This window comes from Zootoca vivipara, chromosome 9 (assembly GCF_963506605.1).
Source record: "Zootoca vivipara chromosome 9, rZooViv1.1, whole genome shotgun sequence".
NCBI lineage: Eukaryota > Metazoa > Chordata > Lepidosauria > Squamata > Lacertidae > Zootoca > Zootoca vivipara.
The window spans coordinates 51,293,652-51,306,084 of record NC_083284.1 but is presented as its reverse complement, the minus strand read 5'-3'; the positions used below and the strand labels follow the sequence as shown (position 1 = coordinate 51,306,084).

General features: G+C 42.3%; 2 protein-coding genes across 3 annotated transcripts in view; both read right to left on the bottom strand.

Annotated features, from left to right (window-relative positions):
* Positions 1–1,375, bottom strand: part of LOC132592647 (storkhead-box protein 1-like) — a 40,794-nt gene extending 39,419 nt beyond the window's left edge. The window contains exon 1 of the mRNA XM_060278736.1: positions 671–1,375. Coding sequence (XP_060134719.1) covers positions 671–1,139 — 469 coding nt within the window. The 5' untranslated portion in view covers positions 1,140–1,375. The remainder of the gene's footprint in view (positions 1–670) is intronic.
* Positions 1,376–2,051: 676 nt separating this feature from the next.
* Positions 2,052–12,433, bottom strand: part of TRAPPC11 (trafficking protein particle complex subunit 11) — a 57,923-nt gene continuing 47,541 nt past the window's right edge. Inside the window, exon 30 of one of the 2 annotated variants that reach the window (XM_060278734.1) lies at positions 2,052–3,216. In XM_060278734.1, the coding sequence (XP_060134717.1) occupies positions 3,169–3,216 (48 nt within the window). In that variant the 3' untranslated portion in view covers positions 2,052–3,168. Of the gene's footprint in view, positions 3,217–10,290; positions 11,576–12,433 lie in introns of those variants that run through there. The other variant, XM_060278735.1, reaches the window with a different exon arrangement.

The window sequence follows — 12,433 nt, the reverse complement described above, 5'->3', positions numbered from 1 at the left end:
TTTTCCCACTTTTCCTACAACACTCACTAGTTAATCTACATGAACTGCCTATCAAAAAGACAGAAAAAACCAGAGACGGGACTGACAGGTAAAATGCTAAGGAAATGGAACTTTTCTTAGCAGTTTACCTGTTAAACCTGTATTCAATTGTTGACACACCAGAGGGGGTGAAAAGGAGGCAATATCCTTTTTTCTAAAGAGAATAGGCCGCTTCTGGATGGGCGCAATCAAAAGCCCTGCCACTTTTCAGGAATCAAACACTGCTTTTCTTCTTCAAATCACACAATGGTTGCGTCGTGTATTATATTACCAGTATGTTGTATTATACTTACACACCCCTCCCCTCCTCTATCAAGAGGAAAACGCATTTGACAAGAGTTCAGCTAGGCAGAAATCATTAGGAGGTCGCTGAAGGGGTAACGGACTGAGTGGGAAGCAAGAAAGTGGAGCGCGCGCTTTCCCAGGAAGATGCCCAGGTCGCCCTTTGGGCAGAGGGAACAAAAAACGTAACCTGGGCTCCCTCAGAGCCTTTCCAAATTGCCAGGCAGAGCTGTTGGGGGGGGTGTTGACATTCGTCGGCCCTGCGCAGGCGCACCCCGCACCTCCACTGGGGGACGCCGCTGCTTCCCTCCCTCGTCCTGCCCCGGCTTGCCCCGCCGCGCGCGCTTACCCAGGCACTTTATTCGGAAGCCCGCGGGGGGCTTGAGGGACCTGCGCATCCAGCCCTCGCGCAGCGCCTCCAGGTGCTCTTCCTTGCCCTGGATCAGCAGCACCTGCTCGTCGATCCAGCCCAGGAAGAAAGTCTCGGCCACCGCCGCCGTCACCTTCTTGTTCCAGAAATGCTGCATGTTCTCCTGCTTGAAGTCGGCGAAGATCTCGTAGCCGATATGGTGGCGACCCAGAGAGTCGCTGCCCGGCGGCGGCGGAGGCGCTCCTTCCCCTTGCTGCTGCTGCTGCCGCCGCCGCCGCTTACCCTCACCTTCCCCGTCGTCGTCGTCCTCCGCCTGTCCGCAGTCCTCCTGCAGCTCCTCTCGGTGTCTGGCCGGCCGCGAAGCAGCCTCTTCCCCGCCGCTGGGGCTCAGGACGATGGCCAAGGAGTGCGGGGCAATTTGCAAGAACTTCTCCATCCGGCGAGGCATCGCGGCGGCGTCGGAGAGCAGGAGAAGCAGCAGTCGAAGCAGCCGCTGCCTGGCCAGGAGCGCCGGCGGGCACGGCACTAGTACGCGCAGCACCAGCAGCGCTGCCAGCCTGGCGCGGTTCCCAGCTCCTCCAGGACCGCCCCCGCCGGCCCAGCGGCAGATTCCGCTTCTCCCCGCCTTCTCCCCGCTCGCTGCACGTGGACGCCTGGCCCGCCTCCCGGGCGACCCTCAGCGGTGGCGCCCTCTCCCTGCGCCGCGGTTATAAAGCCGCTCTTTCAAGGTTCAGGGACTTGCGCCCTACTTTTCAAAGAAAAAAAAGTTTTAAGGGCGCCCCGCACAGCACCATACAACTCTCAAGGAAATTATTAAAATACTTTCGCCCGCCCCCAGTTTAGGGGTTGCTAGCCACAGTGCCCCGCTGTGTATTTTAGCTACTGGAAGATTGGGGAAGGGAACTTAATTCGCCGCCTCGAACTTGAGGACTGCTCAGTCCTGTCATACAGCTTTTGAAAAGCGCGCGCGCGCGCTGTGAGCAATTGACAGCCCTGATCCACCGCTAGGGAACGAGAGAGTGGAAGTGTTCTCTCCCTCCTCCCGGTCGCACCCCAGTTAAACAAGTCACCTGGGCCATTGTAAACTCCTTTAAAACATCAAAGGATGAAATCAAACAGTATAGAACAGGCATCTGGAGGGCCGCAGTCTGGGGATGCCTGATATAGAACCTACTCACAATTTACATGTCACTTGAAATAAGCAAGATACCACACAAGATGATGGTTGTGTACCTTTTCTTTTTTTAATTCTTACATAACATTCTCTTACAAAGCGTGTAAGATAAACGATGACAACTGTATAATCGGTGCACTAAGATATGTAATATTCATATATATATGTACACACACTATTTTTTTTTTATAAAAAAAAACATCATTCTTTTCTTACTACCTGAATAGCAAACTTGGCGACAGCTCCTCGACTATTATTACTTCCTTGCCCTGGATTACTATCTTGTGACCAGACTGAGATAGTATTTTAAAAATTCTGCATTGACAGCTATTTAAATACTGAGGGATTATTTTAATTATTATATATCTCACCATGGGCATAATTTAACCAATGCAGTATTATCTTCAAGCATCATTGATTACATTGGAGAGCCAGTATATATTGAATTTAATTGTTGCTATCTAAATAGGACGAAGCGTTTTAATTTTGCTGATTCATGAAATTTACATTTTTATCACTTTAGAAATATGTTACCTGTCTCAAACTTTAGGTTCTGAAAGGTACAAACTTTAAGGGGTGGGTGGATTTTTTAAACACACAGCAGCTTAAAATGTTTAAAATACAAAAAGCCCAGTAAATCTAAACACCCAAATAGTTTTACCAAAATCCACCAAACCAAAGCAGAGAAAAAGAGTTAAAAAGGAACAGTATCCCAATACCATGCCCAGTGCACTCCACTGAATTACAACACTTAATCCTAGATTTATTTTAAAGATACAAAATGATGGCATGGCGAAAGCATCTTGTTTCTGTTATAAGGTTGCGTTTTACTTTCTATTATCTGTTACAGATCTGATGTGCATAAGAGTCCACTCTTCCCAGTGGACTTCAGGGAAAACTACTGTCTGTAAAGCAAAACTCTCTAAATACTGACTGACTCATTTGTGGTTAAATAGGAATGTAGGAGACAAAACTCCAAAGGAAAGTATTAACTGTACTACCAAAAGTAAAGTTACAGTTAACATTAATGCCCTTGATAGCACCAGGCTATGGTTGATAGAGGCCCTAGGCACCATGATAACTGTTTTGAACAAAAGCTTTAAAAAGTATATTGTAAAGTATACTCTAGTGTCCTTTCTTCAGTGCTTCCCTAGAATGGACTTGTTAGAGAGTCCATGTTCTCTTGTAATCCCTTCCAGCTGCAGGTATTAACTGCAGCTATAATTTCAGGGTATCACAGAATTCTCTGGATTACGGCCATGTTCCACATTAATAACACCACCATGAAAGCTGCAATCATATATCATTTCTTCGTTCTCTGCTTTGTGCCATTCCCCGTATTCGACTGGATCTAGCAACAGATAAACAAAATAACCTTGATGACTACTCTTGTTGAAACTAGTCTAAATTAATTTAAGCATGTATGTGGGAAGGAAAATGTTAAGAACAAGGCAAATGAAGAGATAATTGTGGGTAATTTGTCTAAAGGTTTTCTGGCTGGGGATAGTATTTCACACACACGTGGGCAGCGAGGCATACTCTTAGAACAGATCCTGATCAAGTCAGTATAATTTTTCTTTTTTAGTTGACATTATATTGTGCCATATACAGTGGTACCAGTACCTCGGGACTAATGGGGACTCCTGCTGCTTCTGCGCAGCCAAAGCACGATTTCTGTTCTCATCCTGAAGCAAAGTTCTTAACCCAAGGTACTATTTCTGGGTTAGCAGAGTCTGTAACCTGAAGCATCTGTAACCCAAGGTACCACTGCACTGAAAATAACAAACTGTCCATGAATTAGCTGGAACAAGCAGCACTTCTGGGTTGTTTTGTTTTTCCTGCAGCTTCTAAACAGATAGCAGGCTAAGCCCAGACAATACCCAACTTGCCTTTAATATATGCCTTTAACTGCTACCACCATGCAAAGAGTTTAAGGTCAGTGGGAGACATAAAGGAAAAATAAGTTTCCTATTAAATGAAACATATCCCTGACATATCATGCCACCACAATATTAATGTTTATGTATTTCTTTAGATTTACAAACCACTTAATTACAAAAGTCTCAAAATGGTGTATCAATAAGACGCAGCTAAAATTAACAAAATGATTCCCCCCCCCCACAATTACATTATTACTGAGGATTAGATTCCTCATTTGTACTGTTACAAGGATAATTAGCTGACATCACAACTCAGCATTGACTGAAGCTATTCCAGTGTGATTTTCCTATAGATTGGGTGGCTCCCAAGAATTAGGATTATAACAGCAGCCAAAATACCTCCCCCCCACATATATAATTACTCATTTTTTTACACTCCAACAAAAAGGCAACTGCAGCAGAAGTCTATTTCCTTTGCATTGTTTTCTTCATTTTAAAAATGCAAATGTAAACATTTATTGAGGTAGGTGTGAGCTTAAATAAAGTGTTTTGCACCTCTGTGGTCTATAAGGGTTTCCAGCACTTTCAGAATTTGGGTACTGGAATGAAAATAAACATCAGGATCCAAAATCTTTTGCCAGCTGAATGAAAGAGTAAGGATGGATAATAAGCAACTGCTAGCCATCTATTTCTAGGAGTTTGCTTGCCAGATCCATAACCTGGCTGGAATCACCTGGTGCTGTAGTAAACCCCTATTGCAGCAGTGGGGGATGTCTGTTCAGTGGCTTGCAAGTGCTAATAACCAGCTGATCATCGGGGCTTGCAAAGCACAGAGCATGGTGCTTTGCAAGCCCCAGTGAAAAGCTGATTGCCGGGGCTCCCATGCTCAGAGGTACGAAAAATGGTTTACCTGACGTAATTATGACAGGTGAATAATAGGTGGGTGGCCTGGCTAGCCTGTCAAATAATGTCCTGTGAGGGAGATGCAGCCAAACAAACTTAAGAGTTCAGCACTGCAACTACTCCCCTCTTTTAAAAAATAATAATCAAAGAATGTTTATGATTTTGAGGGCCTAGTCATTTTTCCAAGACATGGGTAGGAAGTGTATGAAGCTTCCAGGGTTACTTGGTTTCGATTAATTTTGAAGTGGGAAATAAGCGCCAGCTGTTACTTTGCTGTAAATATCAGCTGACCCTGATAATTTTGGGCTTGCACAAGTGGGGACATACCTTTGCTGGTGGCAAAGAAGGGATGGGAGCCCTTTTGGCCCATTGACTGAAGTGTAACTGGTCCTAGTGCTTTCTCTCTCCCCTGTAACTCAGCAATAATGTCCAATTGCTGAGCAAGCCATAGACACACAACACTGAGAAAAACCTTATACCAGGCATCCCCAAACTGCGGCCCTCCAGATGTTTTGGCCTACAACTCCCATGATCCCTAGCTAACAGGACCAGTGGTCGGGGAAGATGGGAATTGTAATCTAAAACATCTGTAGGGCCGAGGTTTGGGGATGCCTGCCTTATACTGTAGATCAGTGGTTGCCAATTGTTGGACCATGGAACTCAGGGTATCCGTATAACCCACCCATCCATGGTACCATTCACATAACAAAAACTACTATAGAGATATAAAAAATTTCAAAAGTAGGGGGGTCCATGGCTTGGCTTTTGAAAAACAGGGCATCTGCAGTACTTGGCTAATTTGGAACCACTGCTGTAGATTTTGATCAGTTGAATGGCTTGCTACTTATGTTATATTGAATCATTAGAAACAAATGAAAATAGCAAGAGCAAAACAGTTTTAATATTGCAATGACAAAATGTACCAGTGATTTGTGGTGGGTCATATGTACATCTAACAGAAATAAAAAGGATATGATTTATATACTTTTTTTTTGCAGAGTAAACATTTAAGATGTAATGTGCAAATTTACAAATTAAAAAAATGTTGTGCTTAATGCATACTTTTAAAAGGGATGGAACGTAGAAACAAGTAAAACCAAAATACACTACCAGCGGGTGGTGGTGGTTGTTTTTTTGGCGGGTCTTCACTTGTTTATATAATAACCTTTTAGTAAGAGAAGACAGACGGCTCCGTTGTACAATAGCCTACGGGTCTGGACACACCCTACAACACTCTGCCATCGCAATGACAAGATCAATAAAGAAAAGTGCTATAACCTTGACTTAAAATGGAAAGGAAACCACTAACCTATATTAAAGAGATATGCCATCAGCACAATCTATTTTTTTTCATTCTCTTCTTCAATAGCTATTATTTTAGGTGTATGTATGGATTTTAAACTATTTGCCACAAGATTGTTCATGCTTAAGGTTTCTGAAGGCCATAATTCCTTAGTGACTACCAGCATGAAAAGTCTTTAATCCCCCCACTAGATGTTTGGAAATACTTCTAGTAAAAATTCCAGATCTTTTATTCCCCCCCCCCCCAGTTGCTGTTGCTTTTTTTATGTATCAGGAATGTTGTTAGGGGGCAAGCAGTTCATGTCAGATCTTTCTCTTCCTTTTGCAAAATAACTATAAAAAAACTCTTCCTCACCCCCCCTTTGCTTACATGGTGACCTAGCACACCCTGCTGTGCAGTGCCAATGAGACCATAGCCATCAAACATCTTAATATGCCCACAGGCACATTTCTGTCATGGGCCTGTGATCCTGGTCTTTTAAATACTGAAGAATACCCCAGTTCTTTATTTTCCAAACCTGCTTTGTGTTTTTGCATGAATTGTTCATTAAGAAAAAAGAAACACAAGCAACAAAAGAGATTGTAAACTTCTTGGAGGAGAGACCAATAAAAAAATTCCAACACGGGGAAGGAAAATGGAGGGAAGGTTAAGCAGGGCAAGAATGTGTGTTCAGTTTGGTTCCATATAAACTTAGTTTCAATAAGGGTTGAAGATTAAGGGGTTGTGCCAAAGGTTTAACTAAAAAGGTGGCTTTAGAAGGAAGACAGAATTAAGGCAACACAATGTGCGCTGAAATGGTGTTCCAGAGACAGGGGGCAGTAAAGGGTGGCATGTTGCTGCACAAACACTCCCAGGACCTGACAGTGGAGTCAGTGCGCCTCAATGGAAGGGAGGGTGAGGCAGCAGTGAGGTTGTTGTTGTTTAGTCGTTTAGTCGTGTCCGACTCTTCGTGACCCCATGGACCATAGCACGCCAGGCACTCCTGTCTTGCACTGCCTCCCGCAGTTTGGTCAAACTCATGTTCGTAGCTTCGAGAACACTGTCCAACCATCTTGTCCTCTGACGTCCCCTTCTCCTAGTGCCCTCAATCTTTCCCAACATCAAGGTCTTTTCCAAGGATTCTTCTCTTCTCATGAGGTGGCCAAAGTATTGGAGCCTCAGCTTCACGATCTGTCCTTCCAGGGAGCACTCAGGGCTGATTTCCTTAAGAATGGATAGGTTTGATCTTCTTGCAGTCCATGGGACTCTCAAGAGTCTCCTCCAGCACCACAATTCAAAAGCATCAATTCTTCGGCGATCAGCCTTCTTTATGGTCCAGCTCTCACTTCCATACATCACTACTGGGAAAACCATAGCTTTAACTATATGGACCTTTGTCGGCAAGGTGATGTCTCTGCTTTTTAAGATGCTGTCTAGGTTTGTCATTGCTTTTCTCCCAAGAAGCAGGCGTCTTTTAATTTCGTGACTGCTGTTGGTGTGGTGCAAATGCACTGGCAGGAGCACTAGATATGCTCCCCTTCCCAGTAAACAGCAGAACCTCAGCTATTAGCTCAGCCCCCCCCCCAGCATGTCATCCATTACTGCATATGGGGCACAGTTTAATGAAACAGGAGACCTGTAGATGGCCGAGGGTGGTGAAGCTGGAGGAACAAAGGTCACAGATGAGGGATGGTAAAGGGATAAGAGAGAGTGCTTTGAAGGTAAAGATGAGTTTGCTGGAGAGAAGCAACATGACCTGGTGATGCTCTAAATAAGGAAGGCAAAGAAGATCCAAGATAAAGCCATGGTTACATGCCTAGTCAACAGGGTGGATGGTAGCAAAGAAGGAAAAAGGGCCCGGAAGGAGAGTTGCCCAAGTATAAACCAAGTTTGTAATGGCGATGAATGAAACATCTAAGCTGAAATATCAGACAGAAAGTTGGTGGGGTTGGATGCAGTTGTGGAATAAAGAAGTAGAGCTGGATGATCTCACTGAAAGCCACAAGATTTGATGAAGTCACCCGGGTACATAAATGGAGTAGCAGATGACCAAATACAAATTCCAGAGACACCAGCAAATTTCCTGTGGAAATTCTGAATGAGGGATTAGGCAAGTTGGGGGGAAATGAGCAAAGAACAGAGAGGGAGAAACCTAACACACATAAGCAAACAGCAGATATACTCAGCGGCATGAGAGGTAATAGATAAGGATAGAAGATCTGAAATGGGGAGGGAGTTCTTTCGAAGAGTACAAGACAATTGGAGTACAAAAGGTAGAATTCAGATTGTAAGGATTTGAGAGGAGCTGGAGAAAATTGAGACAGCACTAATCTAGGATGAGCAACCTGGCGTTCTCCAGCTATTTTGGACTACGTTTCCCATCACTTAGAGTGCATGCATTCAACGTAAGATGAATTTACTTGTATTCCTTTCTTTGAAAGGCAGCCATTTTAGAGAGATTTTAAATATGCTTTTTTAAAAAAGGAATTGTGGTCAGGAAAATGCTGCTTCCAAGCATCCCAGCTGGGGAAACTTATTTCAAAGATAATTGACTGTTTTCAAAGCATTCAGAAAGATCATTATCAACATTCTCTGGTATTCATTAGGTATGTTATTTCTCCTCTGCTTGTGGGCTACCAAGCACACACCACTGTTCCCGCCTCCTGATTGTAGTTCAAGTACAAAGCCAGAAAATATGCTCAGGTATTTATTTTCTATAGCCAGAAAACATGCTGGGGTATTTGTTTCCTTTGTTGTTTATGCAATCAAATCTATTGAAAGCCTTCAAACAGTAGAAGAGATTGGGGGGGGGTTCTTGAACAAGTAGATAACCCTTTTTTTCTGGTCAAGTTCCATGACTCTTTGACAGGGTCACGTACAGGCTTCATGTTGATGGCAAAAGGGGGTCTTATACTGTTAATGCAAATGAAAAATCATGAGGACTTAATGTATCTTCTACCCTTATGGTCTCTTTTTACTCACATTGGTTGTAAAGTCCACCAAGGTGCACTTTATACAGCGTCTGTGGGCAGATTTTTTCCTTCCTTCAGACCTTATGAAAGGCAAGCCATCTTTTTAAGGGCTCAAGAGGTGGTATATATAATGCTGCTAATACTATGTGAAGAAAAGCAATGTTGGATTGGTGGACTAGAAAGGCTGCCCCTCTTAGTAATGGCTTAAAGATGCTCACCCAGTGATAGAGCACAAATAATCAGCTTGTATTTTAACCAAACATCAGAATTTTGAAGAAAATAAATGTGCTTGTGAAAGTCTTCAATTTCAAATTTCAAAGCAGCAAAAAGCAAATAAAACTCAGCCTCAACTCAGCATTGTTATGCCTGGGATGTTACAGCTCAACTTATGCAATGGTTAGTAAGCATAAGATTTCGAGAGCAGCTTTAAGATCAAGCTAGACTGATCTTACAGCAATAACTGGTCAGTTTACTTTTAAAGCTTGTATATCCCATCTCAGTTGCACAACATACTTCTTCAGGATCAACACTGCTTTGTTACAATTATTATTTTATTTCCACAATTTGTTCTTTTCTGGTTTAAAGCAACTCTGATTTATTCATATTTTCATCAAAATGAGGTTCACTGCATTAATGAGGCTAGAGGGAGTTAGCCACATATTTTCTCTCTCCCTTGCCCCTCAGTAAAGTTGTGTCATTTTTTATTTTATTTTTTAAAAGGACATTTGGTTCATTTCCAGAAAGCTGCTTACCCAGTCAGCTGGCCACAATAGTAGCACTGAGGCAGATCTTGCCATGGTGTTAGATTCCTTTAGAAGGAAGATCAAGACATACCCACTTCCACTAGGTGTTTGAAGGTTAGAAGTATACATTTTTGACATTGGGTTGCTCATCAATACTACCACATGGGTGACCCTTTTATTAGTGCAAAGCCAGCTACAATAATGCCATATGCTAGTTTGCAAACCTCCTTCAGATTACAGGTGTAAACCTGCTTCGGATGACATTGACGCCATTTTAAAATACTGTATTATCTGCTAAACCTATACCATACCATAAAGACAGTATTCATCTCATAAATTGCTGTAAAAATTCAGGATAGCACTACTCTGTGCTTAGATCGCACTTCAAGCATTCTGAAGTGGATTGTCTATGTTATGCCAGCAATTGTCAACAGACCTAGAAGTTAAGCCAGTTGTTATCCTCATATTGCAGATGAAGGGACTGAAGCTGAGAAAAAAGCAGCTTGCTTAAGGCGACCTAGCAAGTTCACGGCTGAGGAGATATTTGAACAAGGAAATTTCCTAGCTCACACTGCTGGCTCACATTGTACCCTGGGCTCTGATATTCCTTTAGATCCAAAAGGAGACACACTATGAGATCCAAAAGCCAAAGCTTAAATTAATTTATTTAACAATGAAAAAAAAAATCACGAAACACTTTTATTTACATGATTTACTGTGACCGGCTCACATGAACATTGATAGGATGAATTTCTGTTAACTAATTGACATTCTGCATGAAGAGTTAACCCTGATAGAGATTGACTGGATAAAAGTCTGAAGATTGGATGATACTGCTGCAGTGTAATGGCCTTTTTCCACAAAATGGCTTCCAGTTAGCAACTAGAGTTTAGAGTAGAAAGCATTTTTAAGCCAGTCCATGGTAGCAGACCTGGCTCTGAACTGCTAAAATTAAGCATATGGCTTCACACATTAGCCAAAAGTTTCAGCTTCTCCCAAAAGGCCTACCATAGCAATAGGATAGTTTTGCAAGGGTGGCCAAGCATTTAAGATGCATTTGGCTCCTTGATAACAAAATCCAGCCATATCATTTTGTAGTATTGTGGTATCTAGGGTTTCTCTTCTCCCATAGTAAATGACTGTCAAAGGATGATGAAGAGCTGCTTGAAAAAGCCAAGTGGCAAAGTTGCCATTAGGAACTATCAGCTTCTCAATACTGGTATCATTGCCTCTTCATGAGAAAAGGCCCCCAAAACAGCCTCCCAGCGGTTTGCACAGCATTACTAATAGCCAGCAACTCTCAATTATCAAGCAGAAAATGACACTTATTCATGGAATACTTCAAATTATCAATCATGCATCAAGTAGCTAGTGCCTAATAAGACAATAAGCATATGAAGTGAATTCTGTTCTTTACTCGAAATACAAAAGGGCACAAAAAGGAGGTTCTAAAAGCAAGTGAGACTTAAATGCTATAGAAATTGAGGGCCAGTGGTGGAATCAGTTATTATAGCAAACACCACAGGCGTTGAACCTCAAGACTGGCTACTGAAGGCGGAATAAATTTTCTTCTTTTTAGCCAAGTTAACGTCATTCATATTGCCAAAATATTCCATATACATAATAAATAGCACTTCCGTTTCAGTGAAGTCAAAGAAAAATCCCGCACACTTAGAAAAACCCGCACATGCAAAATCAGAACACTGACTTTCCTCCATATATTATTTGTTCGAATCAAGTCCATAAAGAGACTTAATTAAGACTTTAAGCAGTTGTTTTGGCTCCTAAGTTTTTCATTTGTAGACTGAGTAAAATCAGTTTGGAAAAAAGCAGAGTTTTATAAAGTATGTGCAAAACTCTCCCCCTTAAGTGCATGAATCCACAGTTATGCAGCAGCAATAGAAGCATCATCTGGTTGACGGCCCTGTGGCTTTAGAAGGAAGAGAGAACAGATTTAATATTTAAGTTTAATCTACAAGTATACAGCAGTACAGTACAAATCTACATACCAATATTAGTTTCTTGCCTTTTAGAATTCACTTAGCCCCAAACTGTAAATCCATTGTACTGCAATTCATGACACAGACTAATATTACTTTGAAGCAGCTGCAGCTAGAGTGGCATCCTCCTCCTAGCAGCTATGTTGGGATTCATTGGGGTGGGGTTGGAGCAAGCCAGTGGTGAGGTTCAGGAGCTCTGGACCTGCAGTGGTGGCATTCTTCACCACCAAACCAGAGTTTCGCTGACCTCACCACCTCCTTGCCCCATCCTCATCCTAACAAACACGGTACCTCCAGCCCTCTTCACGTGCAGCTGCTGCTTAGAAACTCTGTTTTTATTGTAGAGAAAGTTGCCTAGGGTTCCACTCTTAAAAATATTTAATTGGAGGTGCATCTCATTGAGATTAGTGAGTGCTGAAGGATTGTTAAAACAAACACTGTTAGGCGTTGGCTACAAGGAAGCAATGAAGTTCAGGCTATAATGGTGAAGAGCATTACATTCATTCACTGGTGGAAATAATGTAAGAGCGATTCTTCATATTTTCTTGTCTGTCGGATCACTTCTGAACCAAACAAAAAGGACTTTGGATATGTGTTAGTTACAGCAGAAATACAGGCAGAATAAGGCAATAATTAGATGCCAATTGCACTTTGAGCATCCTTCTCTTTTTTCAGTTTTCCATCAGCAAGCTGCTCCACTAATAAAAAATGTTTATCTAATGTCCCTCATTCTGTGGACTAACAATACTGCATTTTTTACTCTTAAAGAAGATAAATACATGTCACTT